The sequence below is a fragment of the Glossina fuscipes genome, unplaced genomic scaffold (genome assembly GCF_014805625.2).
Source record: "Glossina fuscipes isolate IAEA_lab_2018 unplaced genomic scaffold, Yale_Gfus_2 111, whole genome shotgun sequence".
NCBI lineage: Eukaryota > Metazoa > Arthropoda > Insecta > Diptera > Glossinidae > Glossina > Glossina fuscipes.
The window spans coordinates 2,074,356-2,091,943 of NW_023998454.1; the positions used below are offsets into that span (position 1 = coordinate 2,074,356).

The following is a 17,588-nucleotide window of genomic DNA, read 5'->3' on the forward strand; positions in this document are numbered from 1 at the left end:
TCAGTAAAATTTGTCAATTTCGGGTGACATATTGAAACTACTTAGGTAGATAAATATTGTTAGACAATCGAGTTAAGGGTCTAGTTCTATATAGTAGAAATCTGCTATGATAGTAGAAACAACTCAAATTTGCTTAAAAAAATCATTCTATGTCTACTGGCAATTTGGTTCCAAGTTTACAACAAAGGGGAAAAGACAAGATACTAGGGTAAGGAGGTTTAAAAAATAGAACATTAAATTAAGTTTGAAGTTATCAGAGGAATTGTTTTTTTTTACTTATCATATTGCAAAACTATTATCGTGGATTATTATTTAATACATTGTTCAATGATTCGCGGGATTAGGTTAAAAAATTGACTTTATGACTGTCCCATTGTCACTCCTGTCATCAAAATAGTCTTCTTCAAGAGAAACATAGCCAATCAATATCAATGGCTTTTTAAAAGAAGGGCTGGCCAACGCCCTCAAGACCCTGTGGTTTGGAGCAATAATTCGAAGTTTAATTCATAATACTTTGGTCTATTGTGGAAAAAACGCGGTATTCATTTGAATAATAGCTTTCACTTGCTCATATTCTTATGCAAAATATTGAACAGCCTTTTGATATTATAAACATATCAGTTATCCCCTTCAATTTCGCTTTCCGAATATCGAGAATAATTGTCAGGATTTTTTGCATTTTAAGGAGCAAGCGTCTCTTGTGGGTCTCGATGAGATTTCGTTCAAATTCAATAATCTGCTGAAAGATTGCTCACTACGGGCGAGGAGTTTTACTATAATACCCAATGTTAAATTTGTCCGTTTTGTCTGACCATCGATTGGCAATGGTTTATGCAGACATGAAATTCCAATTTTTCCGTTGTCTTTATACTAAAAAACCTAGCGTCACTAAGATCACTGAAATTTGTAAGAAAATGGTCAAAAATAAATGAAGTTTCTACAGGCGTTGTTTCAGGATTTTGAGTTTCTGAAAAGAATGTAGACATAAGCATTGTAGGCGTGTCCTTTCAAAAGTTTAGGTTACAACTAAATTCTGTTGCAAATTTTTAGGCGATATCTTTATTTTTGCGAACGGTAGAATGTTTACCGCAGGTACTACACAGTTGGGCAGACGAACAGATTGACAATCGAACTGAATTAGATTCTTAGGTGCCTTTCAAATTTGAAACTGGCCAAGAATTTATATTACACATGGAGTTTTTGAAGCTTGTTTAAATTTGATGCACTATAATGTTGAGTAGGCGTGGTAATTTTTTCATTTTTGTATAGGCGCTACAGCATCGCTCGCAAAACGTGCGTTCAAATTTTTCTACATTTCCTGTTACAGTTTATCAGTAATGAGTAAAAAACAGTTATTTATTCCTTTTTAAAAACAGAGATGTTCTTAGTTTACGTGGTGTTGTGGGCATGTTCTTCGGTTGATGTGGCCTATTTTCAATACCAATCTGCGTGCAAGAACTTCCAATGTTTTGTACCCTTCATCCTTCGATGATGGGCACGAAAGAACCTTCTGTATCTGTATATTCGCAATTGAATCCAAATTAATTGAATCAGTTCAAAACAACAATCAGAACAAAGCAACGATAGAAAATTGTGTTATACAAACCGATGTAAGCCCAAATATTGCTTGAAATAAATTTAGGAAATATGGTTCTATCATGGATTGATAAATGTTCTTACGCGAAAGGGACATATATAAGAACTCTTGTGTTTCCACGGATAGTCTTGACGTCCGTTAAGAAATCTTCCTTTAGTGCCTCTCTGATGTGGATGGACTAACTGTACATGAGTTAATTAGACAAAAAAGAACTTCGAAAAAAGCGAGGCATAGGAGTGACGAACTGGTATTAAATATATACAGTGTTTATTTAATACAATGCAAGCTTCACCTGATTTTCTTATATCTTCATATCGGTTACATTTCACGCTAAGTTGTATTCTTTGTTTGTTTAAAATATCAAAAGTGATTTTTTCTTTGTTTACGTATGGTATTTACGTCAGTGTCTGAAGCAAGACCCAACATTTTCTCAAATACACTGTCTTCAATGATCTTTTATTTTGTTCTATTTATGCGGTAAATATTTATACCTATAATAAAATTAACGCTTAACTGTGAAAACGTTAATTTCATGTCTAAAGCATTACAGAAAATTGATGCTTTAAGAAAAATACAATGTAAGCGTTGTAAATTAAACGGTCATGACTTCGTTCTGATATTTGCGCCGAAATGACCTAAATTTTATTATATGTATAAGGAAGAAATTGTTAATCGGAAAAATAAATAATTTATTTAATACATTTCGAATTGTATGATTGCATGTAACTTTATTATATTATTCTTATTAAGCGATTCACCGAAAAAGGTAAGCATATGTATGTCAAAATCTTTGCAGAAGCATTGAAAGTTCTTGCGTAACCCTGTCTTGTATACAAAAATCATCCTCTGATGAAGTATGTGGTGTTATTTCAAAGATTTTTAATGTTTCTCTTAAACCAGATGCTTTCCCTTTATGTTGGAAGAAGAGTAGCTTTCTTTATCCACGTCAAAAATGTGGAGAGAGACATCTCTTTGAGAACTATAGAGGCATTGCCAAGTTGACTAGTATCTTATTTAAACTATTTGAACAAATTGTTACTATACAGTTAGTTTTTGTCTTGTATTTCAAAATTTCAACGTGGCTTTCTAAAAGGAAGATCAACTTTTAGGAATCTTTTAGCTGTCACGTTTTCAACGCTTTCTCTAGGGGCCTACGTATGGATGTCGTGTACATTAATTTTAGTAAAGCCGTTAATTTAGTTAACCATACATTTTCTTCAAGGCCTCCTTTTTTCTTTTGTACTTATTGGAACCGTCAAATCTCTTATTTTTTCACAGATTATTCAGGCTCCTGTCCAGGGTCCAGGAACTCTCTATCTCTCTCTTCTCTCTGATGAATTGGCCGTGGAGTTAGGTGCCCGTCAAGGCAGCTACTTAAGAACCTTTTATTCACCGTACATATCAATGGCCTCCTTTCATCTTTTTGATGAAAACGCCTTCGTATCATTTTTAATATGAATTTATATCTAAAAATTTTAAGAAGCTTTCACTCTCAAGGAGGACATCGCTCACTACTGAGTAGTTCCTCGATTCGCATAAATACAAATACAAATACTACAAATACAAATATACGAAATACAAATTTGTTCACTGTTTTAGCGGTTTCATTCGACTAATGTCTATTTTTAATTTCTATACCGGCTCCCTTTTTAAATAAAGCTAGATCAGCGCTTGGTTGCATTAAACGGTAGTCTAAACAGCTTGAGTATCCTTACATTACAAACACGCTACATATGAGATTGTGAGACTGAGATACCCAGCAATGTCTCTGTTCCGTGGCCTCCTTCCTATACGTGCTATGTGGACTCGATAGTATTCGTTCAACAGCAATTTGTGCTCTTGAACCCGCTTGCCCCTTTGCCCGCTTATGAAAATAGATAGCTTTTATTAGCTTTACCAACATTTGAAAAATGTTGATTTATCCTTGTTCTTGGGTTCTTTAAATTCTATAATATCAAGTCTTCTTATAATAATTCGTGTGATTTGCCTATGCCATATTTGAACTAACTTGTAATCCTGACACTTTAGTATGATTCGAAAATGAACTGAATTTGCTTACTATTATCGATTGCCAAGCTTTTGTATGCTTGCAACGACTTGGGGGTTCGCTCGCACATCAGATCTTTACCGACTGCAGAAGCGCCTCTATGCTCGACATGTTCATTTTTTTCTCTGTTCTTTACCACTGCTTTATTTATACATCAATTTTATTGTTTTTATTTTCTCTTCACATTTGTTGAGATGCTTTCTAATAGTTGTTAATAATAATTAGCATAAGACTTACTTCTAAGAGTCAATTGAATTCGTCTGTTAATTTATTTTAGCAGAACTTCATGTGCAAATAAAATACATAAATAAAAGTTGATAAAAAAAATGAACTAAATGAGTTAAACCGCACGCCTATGGTGCAACATAGATTGCAAACACATCTTTATTTTCGGAAGCACGTTATTGCTGCTTAGTTGTAACAGCAACACACATGACAATAAAATATTTCTTTATGTGTATGGGCAGTAGTATTGCGCCTGTACAAGAATAGAAAAAATCGGACAAACCTATCCAACATTATAATATCGCACTGGAGTATTGAAATTTCATATTCTTTTTCTTCTTCAATGCTCGACAATAGCCGTATATAATTTTCTTTGGTGTTATTGTTACTATTAACTGTATTAGAGTTGTTTATTTTAAAAGAGAAGGAATAGTTTTGTGCAACAAATACTTTTAAAATATATATTGTTTTCAAACAGGTAGAGGGTGTTAAGTTTAATAGTTTATTTAAAAAAGAAGGTTTTAAGAATAGCGCTTCGAGTTTCATTTCATTATAAATAAATTTTGAAGATTGCTTCACGTCACGGAACGGCGATTTACGAGTTCCCCATCTAAAAAAGAAATATATCTAATCCCAAAGACAAATCGAAAAAATTTTTTCTTCGGCTACATTGACTAAGGATCATAACTTCCACAGAGGTCAACGGCTCACTCGATTATAAGTATCCTGAGGATGCGCTTATTTTCAAGCAGAATCCAAGGCGAAATCTGGAGATTTAAAAATAAAATTTGGAGTCAACTAATTCGGTAATCGGATTAAGCTTTAAGCATAACAACAAGTTAAGGGATTACCAAGCCATATCAAACTACATTTCTAAAAGTTCTTTTAGACGTCTGAAAGCTTATGGACTCATTATAAGTTATTCAACTTTAGCGTACCAGAATATTTGAGGTAGAGCATTGGAGGCTTTTTAACAAACCGCTAATTTTTTGCGGAAACAACATAAATAGGCAACTTTCTTATGAAGAACATTGGAGACTTTTAACAAACCGTTAGTTTTTTGCGGAAATAACGTAAATAAGCAACTTTCTTATTAGTGAGACATTTCTGTCCCCTGGTGTTCGTTAGGTCTTGGTGTTGGATCAGTGTATTTATTTTGTTGTCCAGATTTGCAGCTACCGCATTCAGTCAGATATGCCCGTTTCGTCGATGACAATGGTGTGGAATGTTTCAGAATTTGCAATGTTCTCTCAAGGATTTTTTTCCTTATTTGTAAAAATGAGAGAATAAGCTATACAACAATAAATGTCAGGCAACCTATTTTAGAAGAAAAAGAAGCCTGTGTTTTTCCTAATCTACACCAAAACAATAATGAAACTGAATGGCTGGAAACCATTGAATATTTGGGAATTATTTTAAATCAAAAGCTTATTATGAGTAAACACATATCCAAATGTTTTTAATGAAATAACTTTGTATATCAAAATTCTTTGCCTAATATTGCATAGAAAATTGGAACTAAGTCTTAACAACAAAATTTTAGTAGTTAAAACTATTTTTAAAGTTATTTTATTATAAATATCGTTTTCCCAAACGTCACACCAACAAACTAAATATGTCACGGAACAAGACTATTCAATTAGCCTGGGATTCTTCGTCTACGGGGTTTGCAAAAATCGTGTGTGTACTCCGCTGGTTTTTATCAATTGCTTTTTACTTTTATTTACTGACTTTGTTTACTTACTGTACTTTTATTAATAAGAGTAGATTCAGCTAACTTTAAGAAAAAAAAAAATTGATTGGTTGTAATTTTTGATGATAATTAATTTTATGATCGTCATTATTATTTTTTGAATATATTCTGCTAGCGTAAAAAGCTGATGTTAATTTATTTCTTCATTTATACGCATATTTGACCTTAAAACTTGGTCTCGATATGAAGCGGTACGCATTACCTTAATGTACTCCGTATCTAAATTTAAATAGTATTATACTCTATTATAAATAAATCAGAAAGTTTCATATAACACGGTTTGAATACAGTGCGCTACAAATTAAGCGGGTTCTACTAGGGATGTCTGTCCTCACCTTCTTTATTCTTTTAGTAGCGTTTATATGTTTCTCAGTGTTTGTAACTCCGAAAAAATGAACGCATCGATTTAGATATGGCTATTTTCCCAAACTATTTTATTACAGGTCTTCAGAAGATGTTTATAGTCTGAATGTTAATAAAAAATTTGTAAGCAATTTGGCTTTTGTATATTAAAGTTTTAACGATTGCTAACTATGCACTTTCTTTCTAGATATTTCTATTCTTTTCTTAGTCTTAGTTGTTAGTACTGATCCTATTTTTAGTCCTAGAATTCATCCCTTTGGTCCAAATAAATTGTAATAATAAAATAATAATAATAATAAGAACAATATAATTTTTGAAATTCGTCTTGGTCCAGGTCCAAAAAAATAGGCCTTTCTCTTGAAACATAAAGAAAAAACTCCACCCCCCCGCCCTACGATATTGAAAATTACTATATCTATTAAATTATAATAAATATTGAACTTGCGAAAAAGTTTAACAAAATTTGCCTAAAAAATAAGTGAATATATAATTTAAACCTATGCAAAACTATACGCGATGTATTATATACTTTATACAGGAATGCCTGAAAAAGAATGTAAGTAGTGGCTTGTCGTAAAAAGCCGCCGTTCACTGTGGTTAAAAACCAAAAATGACGTTAATCACATAAAAAAAGCACATATTGAGCCGTAGTAACTGAGATTTTTTTATAAGTGCATTGTAGCTACGGAAGCGAATAGCTTGAAAGGGATAAGTAGCGCTAACAACTACTTGGAATGAAATACTGAACAGATGGTAGCGATTTGGATACCGATATAATTTTTATTTATAAAACGATATATTCAACTTCATTACATTAGTTTAGAAAAATGCTAGTGAATATTCGGAACATTAGAAAAACACAATGTATGTAAAACAGTTTAAGCGATTGATTTATGTGATGTGTAAATATGTGTGAAATTTCTACAAGGTTTGATTTCGATATGCTTTTATATTATTTGCATATAACATAATATTCAATAAATTCGTAGGATGAGGTACAGGCTGCTTCTGTGATTTGACAAACAGTGGAAAAAAATCTAAATGCCGAGAGTTGCTTTTTAATGAGGAAAAATATCATTCAGTTTGAAAGCCATAGCTTGACATGTGTTATTTAGACTCTGCTTCGTTTAGACAAATTGTAGAGAAGTGCTGTGTTGACTTTAAATAAGGTCGTATAAACAACGATGAATGCTGTGCTCGCCGGAATTCGGGACTTGTTCCGGAAAGCATAAAAAGTACATGAAGTCGTTTTGAAAGGCCAGCGTTATTATTATGGATGAACATTTTTCTTTGAGAAATCTGTATTCGAGACAGGTGCCACGTTTCCTCAAATTTGATCGAAAAAAACTCGGCATTGATGCTTCAGAGCGCTGTTTGGAACAGTTTAAGCAAAATAAAAGGTATGATTACACGTGAAATTCGATAATATTTAGCACTCCAAGGTCAAACCGGGAGTCAATCGAGTGAACAACAACCGGCGAAAGCGCAAAATCGGCTAAGAAGGTTACGGAGCTTCTATTTTGTGATGTGCAGGGTATAATTTTCACAGAACGTCTTGAGAAGATGGATCAATAGTGAAAATTATATCGCCTCAAATGAAGAAGTCTACGAAAATGCACAGGGTTACGCAGGGTCAGTTACACGAACTGCATTTCGGCTTTCTACCACGTTTCTCGTTGTCTCCAGATTTAATCGTAACCAATCATTCCAGTCGCGCGAACCTCGAAAAAATGCCATGATTCCAATGTAGAAGTGATCACCGAAACGGAAGCGTGTGAACTAACGTGTTAACGGCATGTGATCTTGTAAGTACTTAACGTTTTTTTATTTGATTTGAAATAAGAATGTTAGTAATTTTAAGACTTATCATGGTTATACTAGATCTATTATTGCTATTATAACTTTTAGAAATAGTAGATAGAAATAAATCAAATCTGATAATAAATTTACTGCCACTACAGCTGTCCACATTAGAGAAGGCTATGTGCACAACAATCTACATTAGATATTTATTTAAGACTTAAAACGGTGTCTGGCGACTTCTCCATTAGCCTGAGAACGATTGCAAACAAAGTTGAATCGTTACGAATTTCGCGTTTTTGACAAATATTTCGGGATTTTTCGCTCAAAATCAATGAAATATCGATACCAGATATATCGCTAGCCAGTGGTGTAAATGTAATAATATTTTTAACACCGTCTCTTATAGCTTTAATATTAAATTGTTTTTGAAATTTTTTTTTAACCCTCGATTCTTGTTGAAGCTACACATTTAAAAGGCAACATTTGTTACAATTATCCCCTTATATAGATATGCTTGTATATTTGTATAATAGTCATACAAAACAAGTGTTGATTAATTAATTAAATTGTAAGTTGTAATTACATTAGAGATTTCATTACGATCTGCTGACGACGGGACCATGTTCATATACAATATATCATTTAATGGAATATATTGGCAAGCATGCATACACACGCGTATGTTCGTATTCCTATAGAGACCATTGTGCCATTGGAATTGTTTCAATCAGTTAGCAATATATATTATAAATACGATATTTATATATCTTCGTACATAAATTTAAATGCGTGTATGTAAGCAATATATGCACGCTGTGTGATTTGTAAAGGAAGGACTTGATTGAAGATATTTTGTGAAAGTCATGCATAACCATGTACATCAATACCATTTGCATGATTATTAATAATAAATGCTCACACTTCACAAAAGCAACAACGGCAAGGATAACGAAAACAACAACCGAACCTGTCAATCTTAACAATGAAGCATTTATATTTTATATGCGATGAAAGGTTGCCTTTGTTTAACTGAAACATCCATCATTCTGTTTGTGGACCCCCACTGGAGAGACAGTTAAACGTAACTTTTATTAAAAAATTACATTCGAATATCAAAAGCAAAGGACTTCAAAAAGGCAAAAAATACAACTTATCTTGGTACGAGGTAGAAAAATTAAATTTGCAAAACTGGCCAAGTATATATACTCGGCATATAATATTGGGGTCGTTATGACTACTAGGTAAAACGTTTCGAGAAGAGTACATTGATGGCAGTCAGTGTAATTATTATAACATGGAGAAAAGAGCTTCTCGTTTAAGCCTTTGTTCTACCATAGATTGTTTAGATAGAGTACTTTTACAATGAATGTGAAAAATGTAACATTGCATGGATTTGCCCTCCAAACTCCAACTTGCTCACTTTGCAATTAGAAGATTTTATACAAAATCGTTTCAAATCAGAATTTAACAATGCGATCTTTCGAATTATTTGAGTGATTAATTTTCGCAGCCAAAATATTATAATTCTTATATTAGTGAAATATGCATGAAATAGTTATGAAATAATAATAAACGAATTATGGGGACACACAATAATATTTATATATTTCAAAACCGATAGCGGAATGTAAAGAATTGTACAATAAGATCAAAACAGTAGCAAGGTAAGATTTTGTATGAACAGCTACGTTCCTTTATTTTCATTAACATAACATTAACGTAATTAGATATATCTTGTTAAACAGGCCAAACTAAGTCAATCAGAGAGTCCTCCACTACTTTTAATTATAGTTTACATGGAGAGCTTTTGGACTCGGTTTCTAAATTTAGCGTATATTTCTTACTACAAAGGTAGTAAATATTAGGCCATTTTTGATAATAAGTTAGAAATGGGAGTTAATATTATAATATATAATTTTCATTAAAATTATTTCCGATAAGTTATGGAACTGAAGACCATCTTGTACACAAAATTAGATATTCTGATGAATTTAATATTACAGTATTACAGGCATTTTTGCGGTTGCTCTGTTGATATAATGTGATCTGATTTTGTATAAGTCATCTAGTTTTACCCCGTTATAAAGTCGCTTGGTATTGGCCGCATATTAACTAATATCTTAATGTTAAATAAATAAACATATAAAGGAAATAAAGCAAATAGAAAGCATTTCCACTTGAACCGAAAACCTGCGTATCCCTATCCATCTATCTCCATGCATCTATTTTCACTAAGTGTACGTGTGTCATTCTCCCACCAGCCATCAAGTGTATAGACTAAAAAATTAGTTTGAGAATTTATAAACGCCGTGTAAAAATCTAAGATGAAAATTTCAACTTTCAGTTAGAAGGTAACATATTTATTTGCATGTGCGGATTTTAACGGCCGAGGAATTTCATAGTTAATTCAAAGAGTTTCGCATCCACGATGTTAGTCTCGATTATATCCTAACTCTGTGCCGTCAACGCCCACGGGACAGATAATATCAATCGTATGACAAGAAAGTTTGGGCTTAAAAGTCTTTATACGTTATATGGCTTTGAATATATGTCGTTTCCTTCCCATCGTTTGTATGCTACCGCTTTCTTTCGCACATTATCTCCCTAAATGATAATCACAGACTTATTTCCTATCAACTCATTATCGTTTTCATGTTATTCAATTTTTGTGCTCGTTCTGTTTCAAGTTCCGAAGTTTACACAGTTTAGCCTAGAACCTACCGATCTTAATAGTTATAAAAATGAATTATCGAACCTCGTATGTAATAATGAGTTTTTCTTTCTGCTGAACCATTCCCAATTAGTTTCTGATAATTTGTAATTTACACATTTTTCCACTTGAAATGTTTGTGTGCTGCTTGTTTACTTTGTGAGAATTGTTAACGTAACTCTTAGGCTGTCAACTTAAGGCTCTCGTCTGTACTCTTGGTTTGAATTCTATGCTTGTCACTTATGGTGACATATGAACAACGTTATGTGTAAATGCAAGCCTTTCTTACTATATATACACAAGTATATAATATGTAGAGCAGTGAGTTATTAATGAGCTAAAAAGAAAGAGAGACAAGACAAGTCGTTTAACACGACTGACATTTCATATTGTTACAGTTAACATTAAGGTGACAGATTTCATGATGTCTCAAAGTTCCCAACAATGTGAAGAATTAAGGAAAGTAAATAAAATTAAGTGAAGGAAATACACTGCTTATACAAAGCAGAAATTTATCAAAGATTCTTGAAGTACATTTTAAAAAATTTCATTATTTAGAGACAAGATCATGGTTGTGCAGCTTTTAAGTGAAGTGAAAAATTAATTTAAAAAAAAAAACAAAAAAAAAAGAAAAAAGAAAATAGAGAAAAACGTAAAAAAGAGGAAACCGATAAAAGGTGAATTTATCACTTGAGCGTGTTTGGCGACTTGATTTGCAATTAACTTCAATTTTATTATGTGGTGAGAGAAAACAGTGAAAATGTTCAGGATTTTATGGCTTTTCGTTTGTTTAATGTTATTCGCAATTCAAGCTGATTTACAGGAAAGAAATGCAAACACCTTAACCTCCTTAAAGAGGGGTAAACGCTATTTAGACTTTACTAAAGGCTCCCGTATGTCGGTGAGGGATATCTTTTCTTTATTTCGGCAAAACGTTATATCACGAAAATTTTCGTTTTATGTTAGTGGCGTTGTAATGTTAAAAATAATATATTAAATGTCACAACCATATGGGGCTATGGCTATGGTTTTCGTGTTAATTTTCCCTTCCCGGATAAAAGTGAACGTCATCATGGAATATTCAAACGTGATATTTTTCAGGCTTTGACTGATATTTTAAATGGGTATGTAAATCCTCACAAAAAATATACGTAACTGATTTGTTTGCATTTCTTTATCTACCATTTATGTAGCCATGGTCTGGATGGTCAAGCTTGTCTATTGAAATCATTTTGTACTGCTTTATTAGATGTTAATAGCGATCTAAGCGATGGCATGTTGTATAAACTACTTAAATACATGTTTACGTAAGTATTTGTACAAGTGAATATGTAATGTTTGTTTACTAAAGTTAATTAAAGGTGCCATTTAACTGCCTCGAAGAGAGCCAGGATATTTTAACCTTTTTCATTTCCTGATGTAAATTTACTCTATTGCTGTATGCTATCTTGGGCTGTGTCGTTTTATACACTTTTTTTAAAATATATGAAAAAGATATGTATAAACTTTTATTCTGCGTCTTATTCTATGTTAGAGCAGTGAAGATAGCTCATCAAGATAATCCACATTTTTTCAGCTTTGTGTTTTTGTTAAAAATTAAAAATTTTCTTCTTTGCTAAGAAATGACTTACTTACGACTAAATTATCGTAAAAATTATATAACTGTAGAAACCATACATATATAAAAAAGAAAACGAACTCTTATATTATCATTACAAAGCCAAAGAATGAACTCTAGATTTTTGATATAAAAAAGCTATCGGAAAAGCTTAATTTCATCTGGAGAGATTTTAATGCTTTGACATTTTTTTGTAACATATTTTGCGCGACAATTCTTGTAGCATCCTGAAAATCTCAAAAAGTGAAAGTATTTCCTTTCAAAACATAAACGACCTTATCACAGAAGTTAATTAAAGAACGGCGTTTATGCCAACGCTTAATATTATCGTAATACTATTAGGCACTTTTCGTAGTTGCCTCGAATAGCTTATTTGGCATCAGTTGAAATGCGGCCCAAGTTGGATGTAATTATACCCGATCGATATGCTGTTTTTTCATATTTCGAATGAATTGCTGTACCCGTGACGTTTTTTTAGTTTCGCTTTGATAGGTTGATAAAACCACACAACTCCGAGTGGTAAAACGTTTGAAATTTAGTATTAAACAGGTAAGAAAATTATATTCGGTTGTGACGGAATAGTTATCGTAAAAAAGGGTAAAGAACTAAGTTTTCATACTCCACAATATTGCGTTGATTTTTTCTATTTTCAGAACAGAAGTGGAAATTTATATAATGTGTGTGTTGTGCTCTATGAGCAACAAGCATTTTTTGTAAAATAGACGTGTGGGCGTTGTAGGTATATCCTTTAACTTGTTTGAGCCAGTTTCAAATAGTTTTGCAAATTTGTAAGCGATATCTCCATTTTTGCGAACGGGAGAAAGTTTACCGCTGATACTACGCAGATGGGCGGATGAACAGATGGACATACGAACATGGCGCCATACTTACGTGCATTCCGAATTCGTAATTGGCGGAGACTATACACACTTTGTGAGGTGTTCGAAGCTTGTTTCCACGCGTCATAAAGGTACTGAAAAAAAAATTTTGTTTGATGCACAATAATAGTGAGTAGGCGTGGTCTATTTCACCCATTTTTGTACAACTAGATTTATCTGCGCGTAGTGGACTAAAAACCCATTCTTTATTACTTTTGAAAAGCAGGTATTCTTAGTTCAAATAGGCCTGTCCCTTTATCGATTTGGCCCATTTTCAATACCACCCTGTCTTTAAGAACTTCCAATATTTTCACCAAACTGGTCACTTCACTTTATTATTGCGGTCAAGAGAGTTTACGACAGACATTATGTAGACTTATAGATGAACATGCGTTTTAATCATATTCAAGTGGGCCTTAGTGGGGTCTCTAACTGTTTCTTTTGGGCCTTGCAAGCGTTTTGACAAAACGAATTTAATCCCCAGTGTTCGGTGACGTGGGTATAAAAATAATTGTATATATATTTCTAAACAGTTCTTCCAACCCAAAGGTGATTGCATTTTTTAACAAACTGTATTCACCTTTCGGGCTGGATCTGCAAGATCTTTCACGAAATGCATAAAGTTTGCTTTATATGCTTTGTTTCGGTAATGGATTAATTTTTGACTGCAAAATTACCTGACAGCTTGTCATAAATTTTCTGACTGGTTTTTATTTAAAATGCTTTTCAGATTTTGTATCACAAAAGTGACCTTTTGGTTAAATAAATTCCCGATGAACCGACCTTTTAAGTGATGATGAAAATGTCACCATTCACACTTTGCAGAACAATCGTCACATATGCTTTTCACGATTATTTCATACTACAAATGTCCACCGCAGGCGTACATGCCCGCAGATTATCCTGAAAATTTTTGTGACACGTAACATTTTTCAACAGTTAAAGCGTAGCATTTACATTAATTCCACCATATAATATATACATATATATATATATATATTGAAAGACTGAGACTCCATATAATATAATACGAAATTTAACTTAATTACATTTATAGGATTTTTATTGATTTTGTGATAAATTCTTGCAGTGTGAATATAAAACAGTACAAAGGTTAATTAGGAGTATTATTCTTTTCGTTATTGTTAAGCATAGTGAAAAGTGAAACTATGTTCTCAATAATAAAATAAGTATTGAGCTCATTATTATTCTCTGCAGAAGATTTTGTTTAAAAAGGATAAAAAACTTAAATGAAGTTGTTTCGTTCACGGACGTGGTTGGTTACTTTTACCCTTTTTAAATGCACACTTCTTCTCCGCAAATTCTAAGGTATCGTTTAGTGGAGCAGCTTAACGGGAGCGTGATGATGATGTTAACTTAGCTGGTTTGCATTAAGTTCTACTAGCACTAATAACATCATATTTACAAAGGAAACGAGATTTACGTTTGTTTCCGTTGCGAATAGTAGCTGAACATCCAAGAAGGCATATTTAAATAAAGAAGGTAAAATAAACAAGGAATAAAGAAGATATTTAACTTAGTTAGTAATACTGCTTTTTCTTTTGCTGGCGAAAACTGACACACCTGTTGATATATATCGTAATTGCTTCACCATATTTCTCCGACTATGTTAGTCAGATTGCACTGATACCATGATAAAACACGACGTTTGTCTATATTTGATTCGCATTTGCTTAATTTTATTGGGTTAGTGTTGGTTAAAAAAGATCGCAACCATTTCCTGTTAATGCATTTTTAACAACGCAATTGAAATTTTTCTTAAACGAAGGTAAAACAAGTAAAAAAATTATATTCGGTCGTGACCGAGTCTTTTATACTCATGAATTTTATCCTAAAAGCTAAAAAAGCAAAAGAACTAAATTTTCATAAAATATGGGCTTGGCGCAGCTGATTTTTTCTGTTTTCAAAATAAAAGTTTTTCCCGTACAGGCGTGCGAGCATCGTAGACGTGTTCCTTGGAAGGTTTAAATCAGTTTTAAATTCTTTCGCACAATTCTTCAATTCAATTGTATTTTCGTTTTCGCTAAGAAGAGAATGATACTACCGTTAGGCAGACGAACATACGGCCGCGCTTAAGTGCACTCCGAATTTGATGCTAATCAAGAATATATATACTTTAAGGGGTTTTTGAACCGTGGTTCTGTGCGTTATAAAGTTGCTGTGAAAATAATTAAATTTTGATATTGATGTTGGGTAGGCGCGTTCCATTTTTCCCATTTTTTCCGAGTACAATAGCATCATTCGTAAGTTTAAGTTTTTGTAGATTTATCGGGTATGGTTTAAGAATAATAAGCAAAAAACAATATTTTATTATTTCTGAATAACAGAGATGTTCTTAGTTTGCGTGGTGCTGTAGGCGTATCCTTCGACCGATTTGGCCGATTGTGAATGCCAAGCTGCTTCAAGAAGCAATTTTAAAGATACCACCTACATATTCGGAAAACGCTCTGGAAACTACCCAAACTTTTCGAATGACACGCCTACAATGCCCGCTTGTAGTTGTAGAAGCTCATGTTGCATGATTACATTTCAATCCCACTGAAGAAAAAGCGTTACCTTTCGTGTCATTAACTCTCGCAGCTTTGCCACTATTTATGCTGCTTCATCCATCTTGGAAAATGATTTCCTTGCGCATTATTGACGAATATGGTTTACATTTTAATCGCCCTTTGTCAATCATAGCTCAAAATCACGTATTAAATTTTTCACTATTATTTCGTGTGGTATATATGAAATGTATTGGTTACTCTTTTGAAAAATTTCATCGAATATCTCAAAGATTTAGTGGGCCGGAGCAAGCTGCTCACTTTGGTAAAGTACGTTCACCATAAACACTATTCGCTTAAGAACAATTTTGCTGAATTTATTTAGGCTTGCGATTTTATCTCTTTGTTTGCTTATGCATTTGATGTCTTTCCAAGTGTTATTCTGTCTGTTGTGTTGCAGGTCGCATATTTTGAGATATTTTGACAAAATTTGATGCACTGATGTATTTTGCCAAAAAGACAAACACTCTTGAAAATTTATGTTCATTTGAGAACGCATTTGCACTGAATTTGCATTCGACGAAAATTGCTGGGCAGTAGTATTTCGTATATTAGATTGGCGCGATTACTTTCGATTCTCCGCGCCAAATCTATATCAAATATATAAGACTTCTCATATATAGTAAGTCCCCACCTGGCAATAAAGTCTAATTTTTAACACTTTACGATGAAAATAGGTGAAGAAGAATAGTAAGATCTTCGACAAGACATCTAATTTAGCCATATTTAGACTACGTCTGCTCAGATTTTGAAAATCAATAAGCAATTATATTACGGAAATGTGGTCTATAAGTCGCCAGTAATGTTTTTACTTGGCTTAGCATATATTCTTATTGACAATATATTTTAATAACTTGTCATATAACATATTTGGAAATTCCCTTTCGTGATATAATCTTTTAAATAAACTAGAAATTAGTGCAGTGACGGATGGTCGAAAATATCGAAAGCTTTAATTAGTTCATAAACAAGAAAACATAACATAGCTGTGAGCGGATGTCCAGGGAAAAGCTAACGAGTCCACTGAACACTCTGCAAACGTATTAGGTATTTTCGGTAGTAAATTACGATGGATTTTACAGATTGGGCTCGTTAATCTCCACAAAATCATAATAATTGAACAAACAAAGACATTTCCTGTAGATTTGTTACCCGTAACGATTCGGTCATATTTCTTAGGAAATCACTTATAACATTTTTTCATCTGAGCAGCCATCATATACTGAAACATGAAACTACGTCATATCTACGCCATCAAAAATTGACTATTTACACCAGGCACTTCTCGGATTGGGTCAATTGTTCATGTGCAATTTAAGACTTTAAAACTGACATTGGAAATTACACTAAAACTTGGTATGAATGATAACTGAAATCGTAACTTTTTGTATATTTGCATTATAAAAACTTTTCATTCACATTTTTCATAAACACTTTTCATTATTTAAAGATTACTGTAAATACTTTGTCTATTTATTTGGTTTTTTGATGCTTTAATGTTAGGAAAATTTACCTTTTTAATAACAGTCGTGTTTTAATTAATTATTGTACGGCTTGTGTTTGCTTTTGTTTCAGCTTAAACGACGAAGATAAACGATACTTCCCATATTTGCGACGCGAGAATTGCCAACAAATTTTACACAGCCACTGCCCGCTAAGTTTTAATAATATATCGCCATATACGGACGATGTATGACAAGTGTATTCCAATTTTTAAGATAATGACGGAAAATTTTTACTCAAGTCGACCAATAAATGCGTTAATAGAAAAATGCTTTAAATTCATTTACAAAACTTTATTTAAATATTTTTTTTTTCTCTTATTCACTTTGCACACCCATCATATGTTAACCATTTTACAAAGGCATAAATAAACAAAAAAAATTTTTGAAAAAAAATACAAATTTTTTTTTGGTTTGATGTCGAAACAATTTAAACAACGATACAAATCAACAGAGTTTAATGGCGAAAACTGTTGCTTTCGCTCAATGTGGTTAATCAGCGAAAAAAATGTGTATAGTTGTGTG

At 32.7% G+C, this 17,588-nt stretch overlaps 1 protein-coding gene across 1 annotated transcript; it reads left to right on the forward strand.

Moving 5' to 3' along the window:
* The first annotated feature begins 10,922 nt into the window (after nucleotides 1-10,922).
* On the forward strand, nucleotides 10,923-17,282 carry LOC119639038. The gene is made up of 6 exons (XM_038036209.1): nucleotides 10,923-10,961; nucleotides 11,176-11,239; nucleotides 11,311-11,399; nucleotides 11,465-11,622; nucleotides 11,692-11,805; nucleotides 17,137-17,282. Exons 1-6 carry the CDS (start codon nucleotides 10,923-10,925, stop codon nucleotides 17,255-17,257), a joined length of 585 nt encoding a protein of 194 aa, XP_037892137.1. The 3' UTR covers nucleotides 17,258-17,282.
* Nucleotides 17,283-17,588: the final 306 nt, after the last annotated feature.

Excerpts from the sequence above, each read along its gene's own strand:
- LOC119639038 (XM_038036209.1), top strand. The coding sequence starts at position 10,923 with ATGTCTCAAAGTTCCCAACAATGTGAAGAATTAAGGAAA. Across the intron at positions 11,240-11,310 it reads AACTTCAATTTTATTATGTG|CTGATTTACAGGAAAGAAAT; the intron begins GTGAGAGAAAAC and ends TCGCAATTCAAG. Across the intron at positions 11,400-11,464 it reads CTAAAGGCTCCCGTATGTCG|TGGCGTTGTAATGTTAAAAA; the intron begins GTGAGGGATATC and ends GTTTTATGTTAG.